Source organism: Engystomops pustulosus, chromosome 4 (genome assembly GCF_040894005.1).
Source record: "Engystomops pustulosus chromosome 4, aEngPut4.maternal, whole genome shotgun sequence".
NCBI lineage: Eukaryota > Metazoa > Chordata > Amphibia > Anura > Leptodactylidae > Engystomops > Engystomops pustulosus.
This window is the reverse complement of record NC_092414.1, coordinates 86,515,716-86,539,257: the sequence shown is the minus strand read 5'-3', so window position 1 is coordinate 86,539,257 and position 23,542 is coordinate 86,515,716. Positions and strand designations below refer to the sequence as shown.

General features: G+C 40.3%; 1 protein-coding gene and 1 non-coding gene across 5 annotated transcripts; both read left to right on the top strand.

The window, feature by feature from the left end:
• Positions 1–4,021: 4,021 nt before the first annotated feature.
• CEP83 (centrosomal protein 83) lies at positions 4,022–23,519 on the top strand. Of its 4 annotated transcripts, XM_072146579.1 has the most exons (17): positions 4,022–4,289; positions 5,549–5,641; positions 7,026–7,279; positions 7,465–7,615; positions 7,976–8,068; positions 8,373–8,504; positions 9,149–9,400; positions 9,694–9,825; positions 10,615–10,729; positions 12,950–13,094; positions 13,208–13,357; positions 17,388–17,463; positions 18,572–18,729; positions 19,256–19,385; positions 20,303–20,406; positions 22,293–22,476; positions 23,238–23,519. In XM_072146579.1, the coding sequence occupies exons 3-17, from the start codon at positions 7,128–7,130 to the stop codon at positions 23,433–23,435; spliced, it is 2,172 nt and encodes a 723-aa protein (XP_072002680.1). In that variant the 5' UTR covers positions 4,022–4,289; positions 5,549–5,641; positions 7,026–7,127; the 3' UTR covers positions 23,436–23,519. The 4 variants fall into 4 exon arrangements, with proteins under 4 accessions (XP_072002680.1, XP_072002679.1, XP_072002681.1 ...); XM_072146578.1 differs by lacking the exon at positions 5,549–5,641 and having other exon boundaries at positions 4,023–4,289; XM_072146580.1 differs by lacking the exon at positions 4,022–4,289 and having other exon boundaries at positions 5,532–5,641.
• Positions 13,579–13,686, top strand: LOC140129277 (U6 spliceosomal RNA). Its single transcript, XR_011855474.1, has one exon. It is a non-coding gene; the product is annotated as a U6 spliceosomal RNA (small nuclear RNA).
• Positions 23,520–23,542: the final 23 nt, after the last annotated feature.

The window sequence follows — 23,542 nt, the reverse complement described above, 5'->3', positions numbered from 1 at the left end:
AGTTCCTCATAGATTGCTGATTCACCAACTCCAAAATCTACTACTTTTTCATGCTTCCCTATAATTGCCTTAAATTGTATATACAGGTAGTTCCCGGGTTACATACAAGATAGGGTCTGTAGGTTTGTTCTTAAGTTGAATTTGTATGTAAGTCAGAACTGTATATTTTATCATTGTAATCCCAGACAGAACTTTTTTGGTCTCTGTGACAATTGGATTTTAAAAATGTTGGGTGTGATAAGAATCAGAAATAACACTAAAGCTTCATTACAGACACCTGTGATAACTGTTACAGCTGTTTATTGTAGCCTAGGACTAAAGTACAATAAATTACCAAAATCCAGAGGTCTGTTTGTAACTAGGGGTCGTATGTAAGTCGAGTGTTCTTAAGTAGGGGACCGCCTGTACCTAAATTCGTCTCCCACCCTTTTTCCAAAATCTTTTTGAATCCAAGTTTTTCATTCTTCCATCAACGAATAGATCCCCCATTGTTCTTATACCTCTATTCTCCCAATATTTTCCCTCCTCTGTCATCTGGACCCCTTCCAAATGTTTGTTGACCCATAATGGAGTGGAAGGTAGCATCCTAAATCGTCCCTCCATTTATTTGATTGTATCAATCAATCCCAAAAAGACCAGCCTCTAACAGTTGGAACACATCTTTATTCTTCATAACCGGGTATAAAGTCAATGTTGACATCTTTTGTAGTCTAATATTTGGCAGCCCCATGTTGTACTTCATTTTAGTGGCTGATAAGTTTTCCAAAAAAAGAAAAAATGATGAATTTATTGAAATATTTCACTTTTTTGAAATTCAAAATCATTACATTTTCAGGCAGATAGATTTACCACCTAAATAAGTTTCTGAATAACATTTCCCATTTGTCTACTTTACATTTTCATAATTTTTTAAATGTCTGGATCATTTATTTTGATGTCACGCGGCTTACAAATAAAATAGCGATTTTCCGTATTTTCAGAATTTACTCTTTTGCAGATAAATACAGTTTTGAATGAAATTTTACATATTTAGCATCAAACCCCCCTATATAACCAACCCATTTTCAAATCTGCACCCCTCAAGCTATCAGAAACAGCTTTTATGAAGATTGTTAACCCCTTGAGATCTTCATAGTAATTATATCAAAATGGAGGTGAAATTTGAATGGTCAAATTGTGCCGGTTATACGTTCATTTAGCACTAAAATTTACACATTTCCCAAAGATAAATAGAGAAAACCCACCTTACAATTTGTTCTGCCATTTCTCCCAAGTACAGAGACCCCTCACATGTGGTTGTTACTTGTTTTATGGGTGCACGGCGAGGCGCACAAGCGAAGGAGCGCCCTGCAGCTGCCAGGATTTTAGTTTTCTCGTTGCCTCCTTTTGTAGGCTATAAAATTTTCGCTTTTTTGTTATTGGGGCCATGTGACGGCATTTTTTTTTTGCAGGACGAGATGCTTTTTCCAGTGTTCGCATTTTGTGGTTGGTATCACCTATTGTTGAAAATTGAGGAACTCGTTTTTGAGGGCAGGAGTAGTAAAGCATCAATTCTGCTACGAAGCTGGTTGATGGCTTGTTTTTTGTGGGACATGTTGTACTTTGCACTAGTATCATTCTGGAGTACATATGTTTTTTTGATCACTTTTTATTGCATTTTTTTTTAAGATTGAATAGGTAAAAATTATAATTTTTGGTGGGTTTTCAACAGTTTATTTTTTAACAGCGTTCATCATACGGGTTCAATAATGATTTACTTTTATTCTACGGATTGTTACGTATATGTTGGGTTATATATGTTGGGTTTGTGTTATGATTTAGACTTTTTTTAGCGTTATATGTCTCTTTATATGTTATGGGGCTTATGGGCATTATGGTCATTTTTAGTGATTTATTACTTTATTTTTTTTATTGAAAAACATTTTTTTTACTACTTCCACCATGTGACATGAACTAGCAATCATCTGATTGTTTGTTCATGATAATACTCTGCAATACTCATGTATTGCAGGGTATTAGCAGTGTCAGCCTATGCAGATGCATAGGCTGGCACTGTGCCTGAAAGATGACGTCACAGACGCCATCTTTCAGGCACTGCCTTCAGGAACTGCCTTCAGGCATATCTGGGGTCCCGATCGGACCCCCCAGAGGCACGTTAGATTTAACGGGTTACATCCCCCCGATCGGAGCCCACTCCGATTGCGGGTGTTACACTGGGGTGCCGGCTATTAGTTACAGCCGGCTCCCCGTGTTTCCCGATGCCGGTTCGGCTCCGATCCAGAGCCAAGCAAGCATCAGCTCAGTGGCGGATATACTGAGCGCTAAGGGGTTAAGCTAAAACCCATTGAAAAAGCCATTATGCAAATATGATGAATTTTCAAGGATGCAAAAACACAATGAAACTAATGCAACAAATACACCACGTGTCACCGGCCTAAGAAAACTACCATTTTCAACAGAAAAATTTTTGTGGAACTAAATATTACGGGTCAGTGGTGCTATCATGCAGTCTCAATAATTTACCTGTGCTGTACCCCAGTTATATATACCTAATACATTGCTTGCCCTCCATTCCGTATGTCCATGACCCGCAGGCTGCGTTCACATGTTCCAACTTAAATTAGTTTTGAAGCACAATGCAGCCGGAAAGGGGGGGAGGCTTGGCCTGATCGTTTATGTGCTTCAACTAAAAGCATGCGATTGTTAAACGTGGTTTTGTCTGCTTTTACAATGGGGAGGACCAAGCCCCTCCCCATTGCATTTGAATTTAAAACACAGGTCCCTAACCCCCTTCATCACCCAGGACACTAGTGATGGGAATTTCGGCTCTGCTTAGTGAGCTGGCTCATCGGGCTCCGCTCACTAAGGGTGATGTCAGACGTGCCGTTTTGTCTGCGCTTGCAAACGCAGACGAAGCCGCACCCACCGGGATGGGCCGCTGCCCGATCGCATCAGTATTTTTATGGAAACGCCTGCAATCAGGAACGATCCGTCGGTGGTTTGCATCAAATTAACGCTAAACACTGGCGGCTCGTTTCCCGATCGCAGGTGTTACAATAGAAACGCCAATGCGATCGGCCCATGGCCCGCCCCGGTGGGTGCAGCTTTGTCTGCGTTTGCAAAAAGCACGTGTTCCACCACCCTAAGGAGGACGGCACATGTGGAGTTTTAAACGTTTTTTTGGGCAGTTTTTAAGCAGTCCTTTAAAAAATGCACGTGTTTTTGACAGGTTTGAGCAATTATCTTAATTCAAACTGGTCAAAAACGCACTTATTTTTTTTGATGCACTGCTTAAAAACGTCCCAGAAACGCGTTTAAAACACCACTTGTCCCATCACCCTAAGAAGAGTCGGTTCTCCTGGCTCCTGAACAGCTCCCTATTACAGATATAATAGGGAGCCGGAGGCCAGTCAGTCACCCTACGCCACTCTTAAACCGTTTGAGACGCTTTGGCATGGTTTAGCAAGCCATCGGATCACGCCGTTCAAGAACAGGTGTCGGCTCGCTCGCGAATGACCCACTACATGACCCTACCCTCTGTCTCCCAGGTACTTTTTAATCCCCCCCCACAGACACTGTCACCCAGGGCCCTATGACCCCCTCACTATCTCCCTGGTTCCCCTTTAACCCCAGCCCCCCTCCACCACACACGCAATGTTACCCAGGTCCCTTTTAACACACACACACTGTCAGCCAGGTCCCTTCGACCCCCCCAACCACACACACACTGTCCCTGTGATAGCTGCACCCCCAGGTCCCCCCCCTTCCCCCAGCAAAGTAACCCAGTTACCTGCGACGCCCCCACACACTGTCACCCAGGTCCCTTTTAACCCCCCTCACCCCACTGCCACGCAGGTCCCTGTAACTCCCCCCCTCCAGTCACCCAGGTACCTATGCCCCCACACTGTCACCTCTGTCCCTGTGACCCCACCCCACACACTGTCACCCACACAGTGTCGTAGTAGTACAGTGTCCGGGCCGCAGCACTCGAGCGCAGCTGCCTGCGATGTGACCCGATGCTTTCAGAAGATCTTTATGGAGGATAACATTTGCCAGTACCGATCTCCATGCTTGGCTTCTAGGAGACATTCCAGAGTAACTGCCCCCTACACGAGTCACATGGTCATGACGTCACCGCAGGTCATTTACACCACAAGGAAATACACTGGAGACGTTATGGAGGAGGAGCTCGGGCGCCATTTTTAAAATGTTGTGGTGACAGCTTCTCCTCAGGATTCGGCGGCTGTTCTCTTCTGGCGGCTGGGGTCCTGTCGGGGACACGGAGGATGGTGAGTGGAGGGGGCATATTATCACTTCTCGCATATGTGGGGGTACCTGAGTGTGTAGTGGGCGCTTTGAGAGCAGGGAATGAGGGGTTGTTGCTATGGGAACAGGACGCCTTACCTGTGTCATTCCCTCAGTGTGATCTGTATTACAGGTGCACTACCTGCCAGGACACCATGCACTGCTCAGCTCATGTCATAGTGGGCAGTCAGTAATGGCAGTTCTTCTGATTCTTCTTAGTACTTCTCCTTTCTTTACATCTTTGATCTGGGGAAGACAGGATTAATGACATCCCTGAAAATCAGTTTTAAAAGACTTTTCCAGTAACTCAAGTGGGGTTTGGGGGAAAAAACATCCCTGCCTTCCCTTTGCTATAGAAAGTGCTCATGTCAGATTTGTAGGGTAAGATATGTAACAATATAAGAAGAAGGGGATCACCTATTTTCTACATTGGAAATACCCCTAGAGCAGTGGTTCTCAACCTGTGGGTTGCAGCCCCTTTGGGGGTCGAACAACCCTTTCACAGGGGTCACCTAAGACCATCAGAAAACTGATATTTCCAACAGTATACAGAACCAAGACTTCTCCAGAACTGTAGTGAAACCAAGTTGAATACATGTAATACAATTACATTACTGTTGACATTTGCACATACAAAACGCAATTGCTACATTCACACAAACATATGGGGGGCGTATATACGCCCCCTATACATCACAATTGCTTCACGGCGGCATACGGTCCAGCACATGTGCCGCACTGTACCTTTCCGTAGCCCATAGGATATGTCCCATCTTCCTACGGAATACAGCGCTGCGTATTTCTATGGAGAGAGCCGGAGGTGAGCAGCGCTCATACATCGTGTGCATGTAGCCTAAATGTGATGTTAACATATGCCTTAATGATGTGTTAAAACATGGATTTAGTTAACATGTGTGTTAACATAGTAGTAATGGTTGCGTTTTGTAGACACACATGTTGACAGTATTGTAAATGCAAACAAAACGCAGAACTTAAATAAAAACTCAAACATAAAAATCCTCTGAATTCTATTCTTTCATTTAACACCGTCAAACCCAGGGCTTCAGAATCGATCAGACTCCAACTGTATATATAATATTTGCTGTAGATGCTGTTTTTAATGTTGTTTCATCTTTTTACACTGCATTTCATATTTAGGTCATAGTACTAACAGCTTTCTGGTGTCTGGATTGCCAGGGGAACCAGTATGAGATGTCAAGTAACTGTGAACCTGTTGTTGTAGATTTAACAGCACGGACCGTTTCTGTAGAAGCTTAGGCTTCCCTGGCAACATTTCTTTATTTATTCACCTGCATTCAACTTGGATGTCACAAAGGTGGGTGGTGCATGTTTGCCTTCCCTTGCTGTGTATTCCAATGTGAGCCAGGGGTGCATTCACACATGGCGTCCTAACGTGTGAGTTTTTTAAGTGTAAATGCACACAGAGGAAATGCTGTTAGCGCGAAACAGCCCATCACTCTCTCTAAAGATCAGAGCGTTTCTGGAATACTCTTTCTAATCTGCATTTTAGACTGTGAGTGCATTGTCTTTTTCTTTGCATATACATTTTGGGACTGTTGTCTGGAAATCGTGACACCCCGACCTTCCATGCAGGAATTTCCTTAGCTCTGTGTTCACACCTAGCCATCTGAATAGACTGTTTTGCTAGGAGGCAGATCAGGATAGTGCCTACACTACACCTCTTGTACACTGTTATAATCGAAACACTGGCTCACGTGTGGGATTTACATTGCGTACAACAGCTGAAGAGAGGAGATTTGCCTAATTACATTGCTGTTAACATTTGCTTTTACAAACGCAATGTTAACGTGATGTTATTGCATATGTAAATATGCAATATGTAAATGGTTGTGTGTGTAAACATTTGTTAACACATTGAGATAACATGACATTTTATTAACATCCTGTTAACAAACACACACTTAACACAACATGTTAACAGGTGTTAAGCTAACATTTGCAGTGCATATTAAAAAATACTAATGTTAAAATTGATATAATTAAGCAAGCTGGAGTAGTACACCCGCCTGGCCGCATAATGTTGTGCGCTGAAGAGGAGGAGGACGTGACCCATCCCCCCTCCATAGAGAAAAGCTTGGATATGGCCGCACACATGGGACAAGATGGAGCCGTTGCTGTCTATGGGGACGTATTTGCGGCCGCATATACTCCCCCCCCCCCCCCCAGACAGCCGTCTGAATGTACCCTTAGATGTAGCAATTGTTTTTCAAAGTTTAAATCTGACTGTACGACGTTATTGTGCAGGTAGTCCAAGACTGTTTAATCTTATTTTACACTTCCTATTTGTTGGATTATTTTCGTGTTAGAAATGTCTGCACATGGTGTCACGACTTGAACACTTTTGCCAAGATCATATGTGTTGCCTCGATAATTCATGAGACGCACTATATATTCATGAAGATAGAATCTTATTTTATTTGTTACCTGCTTTCTGGGTGATGCCATTAATGTGGATGCTACTCCTGTAGTGTAGCTGCATACAATTGGGATTAATTATATATATTTATGACAATTATGTTGTAATTTACACCAAAGATCATCGTTAAATACCTTGCACCATGTTTATCAAGGTTTGCAGCAAAATGATGTAATAGACACAAAAATCCATAAGGAATTGCATAATTCTTCTAGTTATGACTTTAATTGTTCCTCTACCCCCTCCTACCTTTTCCTTCTAGGTACAGATGTGATTTGCTCCCGTGGGAGATAATGTAAAACAAGCGACACAGAAATAATCCACAGCTGTCTCCTCTTCTACGTAAAACACAAAACGCTGCAACATGGAATCCATTCCCGTGATGCCACCCCAGCTGATGGGCAGCGCTGGTGCCCATATGACAGACACTGAGCTGCATAAACTTCTAATAAGCGAAAAGATGAGGTGTGAAAATCACAGGACCAACTATGAGACCCTGAAAGCGGAGCACTCCAGGTAAGCTCCCTACTTCTCACAATGGACAGTAGTTACCTAGTGCATGCCATGTGTACAGCAGACATCTATACTGTACAGTTAAGAGTAAATTTTTTTTTTTTGTAGACCTTTGTTCTGAATTATATCCTTTACATCCACCTTTTTTGTATGGACACAGCAGATGCCATCTAATCTTGTATTTGCAGGCTGCAGGCTGACTTCATGAGGTCTCAGAATGAATGTAAACAGCTGTCAGCAGAGAGGCAGAACATACAGGAAAAATTTCAGCTCCTGCTTACTGAATTACGAGGGGAACTCCTAGATAAAACCAGGGAAGTGGAAGAGCTGAAACTACAAGTAAGGCCTAATGCTCTGTCAGTGCCTCATCGTAATCCAGTCATCGAAACCATAAAGTGATGACGTAATGCACATTTTGTAAAGCTATAAAAGGAAAATCAAGCATGGATCAACCAGGGACGCTTGGTGAATAGTGTCTTTTGGACATTGGGGGGGGGGGGGGGGGGGGGTTTGGGGGTTAATCTGAGCCATCATGACAAAAGTAAAATTGAACCTTCTGTTAACATTTTTCTATGTTTCAAATTACTTAAAATTGTAAAGAATATCAATTAATATTGTTGGAACTATGATAAATTGCCTTATTTTAATGCCAGCAACAATTAATAAGAAATATATAATATGTACTTGTGTTAATTTCAGGCGCTGTCACCACAGAGACTAGAGTTGCTGAAAATTCAGATACAGCAAGAAGTAGAAGCTCCAATGCGGGAACATATTCGAAAACTCAATGACGTATGTTCCCCTCTGTTCTGTTTATGTGTGTGTGTGTGTGTGTGTGTGTGTATATATATATATATATATATATATATATAATATATTTTTAGGCATATGTTGATAGATATTTTCAAGGTCAGTGCCATGTTGTATTTCTGTTGATATCAGTTTCTTGATTCAAAAGGGTCCATTTGCATAAACAGGTCAGTCTTTTTTGAAGTATTTGGTCATCAGAAAATAACTAAAAGGACAGGAGGATGGAACATTTCTCTAGATCGGGCAGTTTCTCCAACTTTTTAATAACCACATCTAATATTTGCAGGAAGTTGAAAGGTACAGAGGAGAATACAACAAACTTCGATATGAAAATGGTATCCTTACATCTCAGCTTGAACACCAGAGGGAAGAACAACATCGAATGCTAGAAGAACTAACTTTCAGATTTGAAACTCAAGTAATGGTTTATTTACTATTATATCTCATTACTATGTAAAACCTACTGACCTGCTCTGATTTATATATTTATATATATATATATATATATATATATATAATATATATATTTTTTTTTTTTTTTTTTTTACTTTTGCTGAGAAATCGTTATTTTGGACATTATCTTGTCATTTACGTCGGCTCATAAGTGTCTACTGATGATATTCTCTATGTCGGTGGTCCCCAACCATCATTGCACCTGGTCGTGTCCAAAGAACAAAAGTAAATCCAAAACTATGTTTGCCTTTCCGCTCTCCCCCGAAGCAGCTCTGCGGCTGCTGTACACAGCTGTGAAATTGGCGGACATGATGTAATGACCACTTCACTCTGCCAGATTCACCCCAACACACAGCGGCCAGACAGTAGAAGACTGCTGCTGCTGCCTAGGGGGAGTGAGGAAAAGTGAGTATGTGGATTTTTTTTTTCCCAATGACCATATGGGAGAGTGCCCAATCCTTGTGGTCCCTTGGGAAAAATAGTTCTTTTTAGTTAGTTGCCATATCTATTCATCCTATATCCTGCATTCCTGACAGTCTGGAGGCATGTGTTTTTCCTCATGGTGATTATTTTTTTTTTTTTTACCTTTTGTAATTTTTACTCTTTTAGGTTACACAGCTTGAAAAAGATAAAGAAGAGCTTCATGGTCAGATAATAAGTATTGATTGCTCAAGAGATAACAAACATTTAGAAGCTCTGCTTGGGGAGAAGGTTTTGTTATGCCAAAACTTGGAAGTTTTGAAAGCTGAGGTGAAAGAGCTGCGGGCAGAGAGAGAGCATTATGGTGCACAAGCAGAAAATGTCCAGAGGATCCAAGTGCGTCAGATGAATGAGACCCAAGCTGCTCTCCGATCTCTTGAGGTTGTAGTTATTTTATTTTACAGTATTTACATATATTGCTGGAGAGCACTTATTGAAACTCATGCAGATAGCCAATAGCCTTCAGTATATCCATTATGCTTTTAACGAAGAGCTGGAAATTGGTAGAGTGTAAAAATTTTTTAGTTTTATAGAACGATTGCAGATTCATGGTGATTCCCTAATTCTGTGTTTATTCAGATTGTAGGCTGAAGAGCATTAAGTTCCTCAGAATACTATAAGAATAAAATGCTATAGATTTGCTAGATATCCTCATTTGTTTTCCTTCTATGTAGGCTGAGAAGCAGTCATTAAAACTGCAACATGAACGCTTGGAGAATGAGCTGCACACAGCCACAGAACAAAATGACCACTTAAATAAGAAACTGCACAAGGCTGAGAGAGAGGTTCATTCACTGACTAGTAAAGTAAGTATGACATCTGGATCAAATGAATAACTCCAAAACGGTTGTGTTTTAAGCCGGAGTGGACCTATGGTAGTCGCCCAATAGCTGCCCCCCTGCAAAATCAAAAGAATGGATCACTTGAGTAAGGCAGGTTAGGAGCCAGTTAAATCCCCATCTCTAAAGCCACTACATTCTAAACATTCTAAAAGGGAAGTTGTTATATTAAAGGGAAGCTGTCACCAGGAGACCCATTTCATATCCCCACAGAGCAAAGTACATAAACTGCCAAAGGGCTTTGTATAAAAAAAAAAAAAGGTTTTACAGAAAAAAATATATACTTTATAATAGCTTCCAATGGCATGTGCTCTGTGACTAGGCATTTGTCCCCTGGGAGTGGCTATAGAGGAGCAGGGGTTGTCGCTAAGTCGAGTGATGGGCGTCTTCATATAGGAGGTGTGGTTTCCCAAGGGTGGAAGGGAAACTGCTCCTCTATAGCCAATTGCAGTGGACACATGGAATTGAAAGGTACTATAGAACATCTTTTTTTTTCCTGTAAAACTTTTTTTTTTTTTTTTTTTTTTTTATAATACAAAAACTCTAGGCAGTATATGTACTATGCTCTGGGGGGGGGGGGGCTGCTAAAAATGGGTCCCCGGTGACAGGTTCCCTTTTACATACTGTATTTTATACTGTATATGTAGAGAATGCATGAATAGACATGTATCTTGGTAAGTGGATGGTGTTTCAGAACTGAAAAGAAGGTCCCTTGTCCTAACAATCATCTTTGTATTTTGCATTTGTTTTTATTAGATTGATGAGCTCAAACACTCTCAGAAAATTGAAATTGACAATATAAAATTGGAAGCCGCCAGAACAAAGAACGACTCTGAAAAAGACAAAGACCGGATTCAAAGTCAACTTAATGGTAATAAAAGTATTGAGAAGTTTTCTACATGACTTAAAGGGAATCTGCCTCCACATTTTCACAAATATAGCCAGTGACAGGTTCTGATAGACCTATTAACTAACTGCCTCCCTTCTTTTAGCTAAAAATTTGTTTCTCTTTCATCCCCATAAATCGGCTTTATCCTATATTACCTGGCATCAATGGTAAGTGTCCTGCTTGGCCGAACCATCCCATCTACTCCCCCCCCCCCCCCCCCCCATATGCCTTGTGACTCTTCTCAGCATGTCATATGACCAGAGTGACCTCATTCAAGTTCATTTTCAATATCTCCCTTATGTATGACCTCCATGGACTTCTACACCTCGTCATCCTCATTGGACTCGTATCGGATGATTTGCACATAAGTTTACAAACCTTTTTTTTTTTTTTTTTTTTTTAAACATTACAGCCATGGAAAGGAACCATTTAAGAATAAGGACAATGCTTTTTAATCATAGTTTTTATTTCGGGTGGATTAATTTGCATGGCAGGTTCACTTTAAGTTGTGATATATAAAGCACAGATACCAGCTTTTTCTTTTAGTTGTTGAATAGATTTTAATTTTACTACTAGTTTGTATGTTCATCTCAAAAAGGTTTTGAAATATACCTGCATAGATGGATATAATATTATGTTTGTGCTGTATAGATACAAACCAGGTCTGTTCAGTATGTAAGGGACAACACACACAAATGGTGAACACACATATAGATCTATTTCTAGCATAAGGATAACTGTATGTTCATGACAAGCTAATAATTTTGTGTTCCACATATCTGGACATCTCCAGTTATGGTGTTAGGGAAAGATCTGTGTGTAACGAATACAGTTTATCTAATTTTACATCGTGTGTGTGTATATATATGCAGTCCCCGGGTTACATACAAGATAGGCTCCATAGGTTTGTTCTTAAGTTGAATTTGTATGTAAGTCGGAACTATATATTTTATAAGTGTAGTTCCAGACAAATTTTTTAATTTTTTTTTGTCCCAGTGACAACCTGGAGTTTCAGAATTTTTTGCGGTAATGGGATCAAGGATTATCAATAAAGCTTCATTACAGACACTTTACAGCTGATCATTGCAGTCTGACTATAGTAAAGCATCCAGAGAGCTTCACAGAGGTCATAGTGGGCAGAGGGGTCCATCTGTAGGGGACTAATATAATATATAATATATATATATATATATATATATATATATATATATATATATACCCTGTTTCCCCTAAAATGAGACATCCCCCGAAAGTAAGACCTAGTACAATTTTGTTCAGGCTTAGAAATATAAGGCCTCCCCTGAAAATAAGACCTAGCGGCCGCCATAGCAGCAGCTCCCCCCGCGCCATACATTAGTATATGGAAATCTTTTATATGCTGCAGAAGGTTGTGACATGGAGAAGAATTCATGGAAGTAAATCACTGGTTGTTGTGCTGCAAACGTGATACCAGCAGCTACCAGGATAAGAAGGGTCATTTATGGAAAGTTCTTTTACTAAACATTAGAGATTGGGGCCAATGATACCAATAAAACAAGACATACTGCATGAAATTCAGAGTTTGGAGAGTCATAAAGAAGTTAGAGAAGTTGATTTTTTGTTCAACGATAAATGTAAATTCTTGTTCATAGAAAAATAAGACATCCCTTGAAAATAAGACCTAGTGCCTCTTTAGAAGCAAAAATTAATATAAGACACTGTCTTATTTTCGGGGAAACAGGGTATATATATTTTTTAAAGTTATTTGCATACGTTTGTCTAATAGAAGCAGCTTATTTTTGTTGGTATTGAGAATCATGATACAGGCGGTCCCCTACTTAAGAACACTCGACTTACATACGACCCCTAGTTACAAACGGACCTCTGGATATTGCTAATTTATTGTACTTTAGTCCTAAGCTACAATGATCAGCTATATGTTATTAAATGTGTCTGTAATGAAGCTTTAGTGTTAATATTGGTTCTTATGACAACCCAACATTTTTAAAATCCAATTGTCACAGAGACCAAAAAAGTTCTGGCTGGGATTACAATGATAAAATATACAGTTCCGACTTGCATACAAATTCAACTTAAGAACAAACCTACAGACCCTATCTTGTATGTAACCTGGGGACTGCCTGTACTACACTTGGGATTGTTATCATATTTGCTACTCTAGTTCTGAATCATAATAAATGTCTTGATGGTTTGGCTCCTAAGAACTTGAGACTGAAAATGGAATTCTAAAAGCATCAATGGAACAACAGAAAGAGTTACTGGCTGAAAAGGAGCGGGAGTTAATACGTAAAGTTCAGGCAGTTAAAGAAGTAGGATTTCAACAAATAGCCACAATGCAAGAAGAAAGGTGGGTTGTATGTGTATGTTTTTTTTAAATGATTTTACTGCATCTTATTTTTGTGGCTTTTTTTTTTTTTTTTTTACTCTTGCTCATGTTTGATGTTGATTTTTCCCTGAAAGGCTTGAAATGGAAAACAGAATAGCTGAACTTGAAAAGTACAAAGAAGATCAAGAGCAACAGAAACACTCTGAAATCAGTCAGCTGGAAGAAAAACTGCGTATTGCACAGTCCGCAGAGGAGTCTACTAGAAGAGAACTACTGAGTTCAAGGTTAGTTTGCTTTAATGTGTGGGACTGTAGAGTTCAAGCCTAAAAGTCTAGAAATCAAAGGCTACTGCTTTAGGGAACAGTTATAAAGCCTCTGTCGATGCAGCTGAAGGAGTCTTCCATATATGTCCCATTCTTATCTCACAGTAATTTAATCCTTTCAACTAAAATTACCCTTTCCCCCCCCCCCTTTATTATCAAATCCAGGAGGAAATCATGTGTGGTTTAATTTTTTTTTTTTAAATATAAAAGAACTAGACATGTGCTAGAGTAGATTAGCATTGCCCTTGCGCAAGGATGACACGCAAATTCGTGAAGCGTTCCATATTTTTACTGGGTTAATGAAAAAGAATTGCCAAATGCGGAACATCACTTCCGACATCACTTGGCTGTAGCCAGTTTATGCTCGTACACAACCTCAGCCTGACTAGGCAGGTATGGCAGGCAGCGGCAAAGATAACTGCATTTACTGATATTATAGCAGAGATACCATTATGGAACAACCCCTCCCTACCACACTTGCAAACGCTGGAGGGGGATCCCTATGGGAAAATGAGGGAGTGCAAACTCTTGCAGATGTATATGAAGCGACCGTTTTAATTCTTTCCAGCAATTACAACAGAAATTTGAGCTAGAAACGACATTCTTTTACAGATTCCTACAGCTGCGACACGCTTTGGAGATGCAGTTTCCATCCCCCAAGCCACTTATCTTCTCATATCCTCTATAGGCATTTGCAGGACACAAGGCCCCAGGGGCTTGATCTTGGCAATATACACCCACCTCACCCACATGAAAGAGCTAGGCAGATAGGACATGTATCCCATCCCTTAAGGAAGAGTCTAAAGAAGACTTGCTTGCTGCACACACCAAGGTATCCTCATCAGAAAATAATAGGATGCTCGAACTATACTGCACCCACCAGACCTACTTGACTCTGGTCCGACTGGCAAGAACGGGCCGGACCCCCACGACCGCCTGCCTACGCTGCAGGGAAATGGGAGCGGACTTCTGGCATATGTGCTGGACCTGCCCTCTCATACAAGGGTTCTGGAAAGATGTAGTTAACTTTCTATCCACATTGATACATATCCCAATACTTTTGGCACCTGAGGGGAGCCTTTTGGTCCTACTCTCTGAAGAGCATTGGTCTCTTTACCAAATCATATATTCCTACGGGAAACCTTATTTATGGCCTGTAAGTGCATAGTCCTTAGGTGGTACGACCCCAACACTCCCAATCTGTCTTTGTGGAAGTCCTTAATCAACCAGATATTGCCTTCCGAGAAACTGGTGTACAAAGACAGGAAGCGCACAGATAAATTTGAGTAGATACGGGGAACCTGGTGTGAATCTAGAGATGCCAATTACTCAGATGATTTGGACCGGAAACACATGACCAGACCTCTTCCACCTAAAATGACTCCTATACATAATACAGGCGGTCCCCTACTTAAGGACACCCGACTTACAGACGACCCATAGTTAAAGACGGACCCCTCTACCCACTGTAACCTCTGGTGAAGCTCTCTGGATGCTTTAGTATAGTCCCCGACTGTAATGATCAGCTGTAAGGTGTCTGTAGTGAAGTTTTATTAATAATCCTTTGTGCAATTACAGAAAAAAACTTGGAAACTCCAATTGTCACTGGAGCAAAAAAATTTTTTTGCCTGGATCTACCATTATAAAATATACAGTTTCGACTTGCACCCAAATTCAACTTAAGAACAAACCTACGGACCCTATCTTGTATGTAACTGCCTGTATTGAGACTGTTTTATAAAGAAAATCGGAGAACCAGACTCAAGTAACCGATTAGCCAACCTAATTGAGACCACAAGGGTGAGAAACATGGGGAGATAATTCAACTAGTGTCCAGTTTTTCTAAAGTTAAAAAACCTGTAGACGGAACTGAGTTGTGGTTCTGATTCTATAGTTACCCTTTCCCAGATGATTTTTGTACATCTTCTGAAGCCAATACAGAACATGCAAAAACTGGACACCATTCTTTGTATTCTGGATAGAGCACCTTTATTGACAATAATACAGTTGTATGTCATAAAACAATGTGTCATGCTCTGACTGCATATAGACTGTTGCACAATGTTTGCTTTTTCTACAATGTATGAACTATATGTGCTATTCTTGAGTGTTAACAAAACCAGTCTAAAAAAAAAAAAAGAACTGGACATAAAATAGCAGACTTCAGTACCATGTTGTAAAAAAGACAGTAAGTAAACATATGGACAATTTCCAGCATCAATAACACATGTGAAGCAGGTGACATGTTAAGTTGCATGCTCCTCTTTCATCAAAGAGGATAAGTGTACTGTAGGCACAACTACACACCTATATACGCACCCACATGACTACACTAGTACAAGACAACATCAACAACAACAAACATACCCTCCTCAGCATACCTTAAGACATAGGGGGAGATACAGAGGTCGCACTAACATTTTTCCAGAAGGGTAATAATACTCCTCTCACAATTTTTGAGGAGTATTTTTAACCGAGGAGGAGTGTGAAATTTTCATTAATAAATATATAACTCCCAGGCGTATATATAGTGTTAAGGGACATCTAATAATACAAGGAAAAAGTTACAGCTCCTGTTTTCTGTGCTTAAAAGGGGTTTTCTCACAAATTCAAGTTAGGCCCTATCCAATTTGAATTCTTGGGTCCAATTTGAATTCTTGTGAAAACCCCTTTAGGGCTCATTCACACGATGCATTGCGTCACGTTTTTGGGTTTTAGCAAATGCAATGGAAACCCAATGTTACTTCAACTTGTGATCAAGTTTAAAGCCTTTGGAATGTGTCAAAACCGCAACGCATCGTGTGAATGCACCCTCAAATAGCAAGTATGTATTAAACAAGTAGTGTACAACATTTTTGTGGTGTCTTCACACATGGCGTTTTCAAACACATCAGAACAGCTGAGAAGAGGAGATTTGCATAATTACATTGCAGAGGCGTTATCGCGACCTCTGGGGATATATAAATTGACAGGCATTTATATGTCCGTATGAGAGTTCAAATACCATCGTGACCAGATGAGCTCAAACTTATGGGGACACTTCCTGTTAATATACACTGAACGATAGTGGAGAATAACGCTATTAATAAGCAGTATCCATCACCTCAGAGGGGGCTCCTGGTCCTTCCATGACATAATCGCCACCGTGCGGGCATAGTATAAGTCAAAGCAGAAGAAAATCTTGTCATAATGACTGTGGACTGTCTCATTTAGTATACGGAGACGACCGACCTGAGGGGACATAATGCGTGGGAAGTCAAAGTGTGTATTAAGAACGCTTAGTTCCTCCTACCAGAAGATCCAAGTCCGAGGGCAAGCCTGTGCACAATGTAGAAAGGAGCCAGTAGTAGCCGGACAGGGAAAGCAGGAGTCACCTGGCATCACACTTATGCGGTGGAGTTTCGCAGGAGTATAATAGATGCGGTGTAGAAATTTAGACTGTATCAGGGAATCCCTGGCACTCTCTTTCCAGCGCAGGAGAGCCTGGTCAAAGGGTCTGCAACCCTGTTGCTGCAAGAGAGCATAGACCTCGGTGAGCGTCTTAGGGAGGCCCGGAGTGCCCAGCAGGGACTATTCAATTGTGAATAGTGAAAAGTATCCATGGCAGGCAGAGTAAATCTTTCACACAACTGGGTGAGGGAGAGCAACTTTTAGAGGTAGAAAACAGGATTCGGCTGAGAAATTTGACCCCAGCAGCGCCCCACATCGTCTATCCAGGCAGAGAGAGGAAATGGGAGAGCCAGGGGTTGATCCACAGGGGAGTACGAAGAGATGAGGAGGGAGCTGGGACCACCAATAAGTACTTGAGCCCTATGCCAGCACACCACAACTGTTCGCAAAGGTAGTGGAACAGAAGACAGAGACTTGTACTGATATGAAGCTCTTACCAATCTTCTTTAGGATCCCATAGGGCCCCTGCAGGAGCTGTGGGGCATTGCTTCTAGGAAATCATATGTTAACATTTTGTCATATTTTATTTTGCTCTAAATAGGACAAAACTCCAACAACAAGTGGTGTATGCAGAGCAACTGAAAAAAGAGAAACTTGAAGAAGTAGACCTAAAACGGGTAAATATACATTGATGCAAAAGGAAGGATTTTTACTGCAGCAAAAAACATCAACATTTCAACCAAAATAATTAACCCCGTCAGGACCAGATTACGTAAATGTACATCCTCTTTCATGCTGCAAGTTTGCAGAGCTGCCATATTTTTACGGTCCTCCTTCCCCCAGTGAGACGGCGCCGCATTCCTCCCAGGCCAACACGCCTTTTTCTTACTCCCTCTCGGACAACCCCTTTAACAGCCTCTGGTCTTGTTGCACTTATCAGATCTCATTGGTTCATATTCTGATAATGAAATCCAAGCGTTAAGGTGTTTATAAAATGAAATGCAATGGGCTGGAACATCACAGACTGAACATTACAATATAGTTCTCCATAATCTCCGGTAGAACAGAAGTGTCAAGTAGGTAGAATAAATCATCCTAAATAAAAATCTAAATGTTAAATAATACACAAATAAAAAATTATTGCTCTTGGAATGCAGTTACACTTATTTTTATGTATTTATATTTGTGAAAAAAAATAGAAAAAACATAAGACTATACATGATTTGTATGACTATACAGACCAATAGAACAAAGATATGAAATGGGGTAAAAAATTATCTAAAAGAGTGGAGTGAAAAGACTATTTTTTATTTTGTTTAAAAAGGGTTAATAAAATTGAATTAATAAGTACAATAAATGGTACAATAACACATTTTCAAAGGGTGTCACAAAAACCCAAGACCTCATACAGCTACGTTCATAGAAAAATAAAAAGTTAAGGCCCTCAGAATGTTGTACTGAAAAAAATGTGAAAGGATATAAATAGGCCTGGCACCAAAGGGATTCAGTTAATCAAAAAGGTCACACTAGAAAAGGCAAATTACAGCAAAAACACTACCAATGGTAGGCAAATAGAAATGACATGGTGATATAGACCCACAGCAACTCTATATTAAGACTACACCCAACTGCCGTAACAATCTCTAAACCCACATATGGGCCAGCTGAAAGTCTGTGCACGTGAGAATTTCCTTACTGTTAGATCCTGTGGTGGAAAGGGATTGAATGCGTTCACTTTACAAAAAAAATAAAAACATTTTTCTCAATCTTCGCTTTTCCTTGCAGGAAATAAGTAACTTAAAAACACAGATTCTGTCGCTGTCAGAGTCTGAGAACAGTTTATTACGCGCTAATGAAAAACTCCGGGATGTTGTAGAACAACTTAAACAAGAAAATCGTTGTGCTAGAAGTCAGGCAGACAAAGTGCAACAAGAAGCGGAAAGGTGAGCCTATTCAAGTAGCTTGTACATTGCTTGTAGTCTACACTGTACATATCATCATCTGTAGGTTTCCTATGCTGTCTCCTTATTATATTGTATGATAATTTGGTATTTCAAACAATATATAGCATTAATTAAAAAGTATCCTGAATAGACCCTCCTGTATAAATATGAGCAGAGGGTGGGTGGAAAGCGTATTTTTCATGCTAAGGGCACAGGCTATTGGTATTACTCAGGACAGTGTAATGGTTAATGTCCACTATAATGTTGCAGCAGCCAGAAAATAGAACATTTGCCAGGTTCCCATACAAATGCTGGAGGGTTTAGCAGGTCGGAAACTAACTGAAAAGTCATTCAGATCCTATGGTTGTGGATCCACAGTTGGGTGGGATACTTAAGGAATGGGGGGGGTATTTCTATTTGTTTCTTTTTTGTTATATTTAATTTTTTGTAATAAAATGTCTTTAAAGAAAATAAAAAGCTTTTTGCAGATATCTCTTACTTGGCCTTGTTACCTCCTTTTCTATAGAGAACTAGAAGGCCATCAGGTGGAATGGCTACAGGAAAAGCACACATTACAAGAAGAGCTGTCACAGCTACAGGAAAAGTATAGGCTGCTAAAAGAGAAAATGCACAGAGCTGCTGAGGCCCAAAAGAAGGTAATGTATGTCAGTGGGAGGTCATTTAAATTAATTTTACTTAGTTTTTGTTTCCTGTCCTTTTTGAGACTTTTTGGTGCATTGCAATTTTTGTGCCTTTTTAGGGACTTTAGTTTATTGTCATATAAACAGTAGTTTATCGTCCGTTTTTAAATTGTCTAAAATATCCTACGTGTCTTGGTGTAAAAAAAACTCCAGACAAAACCATATGTAAGGAAAACTTAGAAAATGGGAAGTAGTGACTTGAGATATTTGTGTGAATTTTTTGGGACATTTGCAACAAATGTCGCAAAAAGAGATCTGGAAAAAAAAAACATTGAACATGAGGAAAAAGCGAGATTGATAAATTATCAAAGTAGCAGACGGAAAAAGACAAGCCAAAACAAACAGAGATAGCATAAATGACCCCCATAATGTTAGAACTACATTTACAGTTATTTACTTATTGGATTATCATTGTCACGAGGGCTGTAACGTTTTTTGAAATCTCTGCTTTAGATAATGGCAGAGTTCCGCTTTGTGTTACCTCTGCTTCATAACTATCAGATATGTGCTGTGATGTTTGACCATTAATAACTGGATAACACCTTGTTTTTTGGTATACGTTGTAAGGACACGTCAGGCGGATTTACGACATGTCCTTAAAAAATATGGCATAGACTTGGTGGGATATTTCACCCACTGGATGTTATGGGCATTTCCCCAATGGCGCTACTGGCATCCTCCATCCTGCTGAGCGACTGTTCATCCGCTCCCCGTAGAGTTCTATTGCCTCCGCTGCTTTACTAACCCAAATTAAATGGCCTGATTCGACAACAGAAATTACACTTCAGTGATATAATATACATATTACATAGAATAAGTAGTATTCTCTGCATCTGTACAGCCTTGGTAATGTCACTTTATTTCTTGTGCAGAGAAAGAATATACATGAGAACAGATGCAGAAAATTGAAAGAAAAAATAGAAGTCTTGGAGGCAAAGAAGGAGGAACTTGAGACTGCAAAGTCTGTATTAAATAGGTGAGTCTCTTGTATATGCTGTAGCACAATATATTGTACCAATTTTTGTTTGCCTTTATACTTGGCACAACCAATTATTATGCATAATATTTCAGTAGGGGAATCCTTGGTTGTTAAACATCCCTAGAGCTGCTCATGGCTTTGAAAAGATATTTACACCCAAAGATCTTCATAATACATTCTTTATTGTATTGCAATAGATAAAGTGTAGCAGCTGACTTTGGGCTGCACATTATTATGCTGCACTTATTTATTCTTACAAAATGACACCCCCGTTCTGATTTTATTAGGTGAATTGTTGCCGTAAGTGCTTGAAGATAAAGTTAAAGCATAACTGTAAAGTTACCGGACAAAAAATAGTTTAGCACAGTTGGATAGAGCCAACGATTCCAACGATACCTGTATCATGCTTCTGTCTTCTTCCTATCATGGAATATAGGGCTCATGGTTATGAGGCTATCTGTGATATCCTCTCAGCTTTTCCTGAAGTGGGGGAGACTTCCTGGTTGTGACCTCCGCTTTGGGCAGTGATGCCAGAGCACTGAGGGCATTCAGTGCTGGATGCGCTAGATGCATAATAAATACTTTGATCTCTGCAGCATAGCATTTATATTGTCTAATACCTTCTCCTTTGTGGAGTGTGTATAATAAATATAAACCTCCACTGTGTAGCATAGAATCTATATCTTCAAATACGTTCTTCCCTCTGCAGCAGAGTGAAGAAGGTATTTGAAGATCTAAACCTCCACTGTGTAGCATAGAATATATAACAAAAACTCCCCACACTGCAGCACAGTGTATACTAATACGCACACGCACACACCTGCACATTGCACTTATATTCCCTACTGCCGCCAAAAGTATTATTCAATGGCTTATCAGGAGTGTGATCCATACGTCTTCTAGTGTTGCTGCCCACAAGATCCGCCCCCCCCCCAAATAGAAACTAACCTGCATCTCGCTTTGTGGGCTACGGGTCCAAATGGCAACAAGCACACACGGACGTAGAGAGCAGCAGGGGGGGACAAGGTAAAGCCCTTTGTAATTTACTCTAGTTAGCTATTTATAAAAGTGCCTATTTTAGCTTTAGCTTTAGGTATAGGTTTTAGGAAAAGGTTTATTCAACTTTACAGTTACTCTGTAAGATTAATGCATGTGGAATGGAAGATCTCGTCAGTAACGGCGCTGCGACATCCGAAAGCCACAAGCAAACTGGAGATAAACCTGTACTATTTTATTTGATCACTACGTGTTTCGGCTCCGGACCGGGGCCGAAACACGTAGTGATCAAATAAAATAGTACAGGTTTATCTCCAGTTTGCTTGTGGCTTTCGGATGTCGCAGCGCCGTTACTGACGAGATCTTCCATTCCACGTGCATTGTATCGGCTTGTTGGTCCATCTTCCTGGGAGAACGGACCAAAACAGTATCTCGTGGCTGCTAGCGTCTCCTGATGCCCATAAATACATAAGAGCATAACTGCTCACTGATACACTTAGATTCTTCTACCACCAGGTGAGTCTTCTTTTATCTCTATATCCGATATTTCTAAGAACCACTTGAGTCTTTTTTGCGCTTTGTTTCTTCTCTGCTTTGTGATCCACCCCGCCATCTGTAAGATTAATATCCATGTCCCAGTTGCCATCAAAAGTGACAAATACTTGTGTACATAGATGTAGACAAGTGGCTCCTGTACTACACTAGGCAACTAAAGGGGATATGCATTCTCTACATAACTATATAACACTGTCTGCAATACAGCCCTAGTGCTATGTAACAAGTAATCGCTTCATCCTTTACAAGTGCGTAGAGCAGCTTTAATTTGCTGTCATTTAAAGAATGTCTCAATGAACTGCATGCATTTCTCAATACCTACGTTAATTTAGGCAGAACATCCCCCAAGAAGAACATGTACGTCTTCAGAAAAGAATGAAGGATCTTCAGCGCAGACATAATGAGTTCCGCACTTTAATACTTGGACCAAATGTTGGAGCCTCTGGGTTCTTGAATCCAGGAAGTTACCTGTCATCCACAATGGTCCCAGAGGTGTTTTCCTTTCAGAATGCGCAGGTAACCAGTGTTCTCTTACACTAGTGTATTTCAGTGGTATTTGCTTTTCAGCTGTCTACATTTATTATCCAAGATGCACCAGAAAACCATGATGTATTTGCAGGTATATTGCAGATAGTTTAGCTTAAATGATATGTAAAAACTAATATTATAGAACACTGGGACATACATGAATTTATACATAAGTAAAAATGTGTATGACCCAAACACATTGATGCTTGAAAGAAACTTGTGACTAATTTCCCCTGGGAGTTGCAGCCACAGTTACTGCACTTCTGTTGTGTAGCTACACACTAGAGCACCTGATACTGAGAAACCTGTGCAGGAACTAAGAGAAAGCAATGTTTTGCTTTCTTTTTTTCATTCAAGCAGCAATGGAGATTTGATAGCCTTCTCCACCAGGGAAGCCATATTACACCTCCCCTTCTCTGCCTTTTTAGAGTATTTTCTGTCCCTTGATCAGGAGTAGAAAACCAGTGGAGACTATTGCAGACATCCACCCGATCAGACCTGGTCTTACCTAGAGGAGATGGTGTCCTTATAAGAGGTTGGAGCCTCTTCTTAGATACGGGTCGGCCGTGACACAATACTGGTGCAAACTCTTCATAAATACATGTGCAAAATGCACTTGAAAACTTTTGCAGCCAGTTTGTTAAATGTGGGCCATGTGTTTAGGTTATAAAGTCCTATATGTAATATTCTGTCACCTTAGACTTAGATGGGTATTCAGTTATTTATTTTTTTTATTTGTAAATTTGCAGGAAGAACAGCATCAAAGAGAACTTTCTATGTTACGAAAAAGACTTGAGGAACTGGAGATAACTCAGGAGAAACAACTGGAGGAACTTGGCCCTCCTGCAGAGCGAAAGATTGAAAACCTCAGCTGTGGGTATCGGCAAAGGAATGATGAAGAAGAGATGGCAGCTGCAGAACACGGTTTTCAGACAGTTGTACACTGAACAGATCTAAATGTGACATTTATACTGATTGCACCATGTTGGAGATTGTGATATCATTAAAGGGGTTTTCCACTTTCATAATTATTTATTAGACCACTTTGGTTTAT

Excerpts from the sequence above, each read along its gene's own strand:
- CEP83 (XM_072146579.1), top strand. The coding sequence starts at position 7,128 with ATGGAATCCATTCCCGTGATGCCACCCCAGCTGATGGGCAGCGCTGGT. Across the intron at positions 7,616-7,975 it reads TGGAAGAGCTGAAACTACAA|GCGCTGTCACCACAGAGACT; the intron begins GTAAGGCCTAAT and ends TGTTAATTTCAG. Across the intron at positions 13,095-13,207 it reads GCCACAATGCAAGAAGAAAG|GCTTGAAATGGAAAACAGAA; the intron begins GTGGGTTGTATG and ends TTTCCCTGAAAG.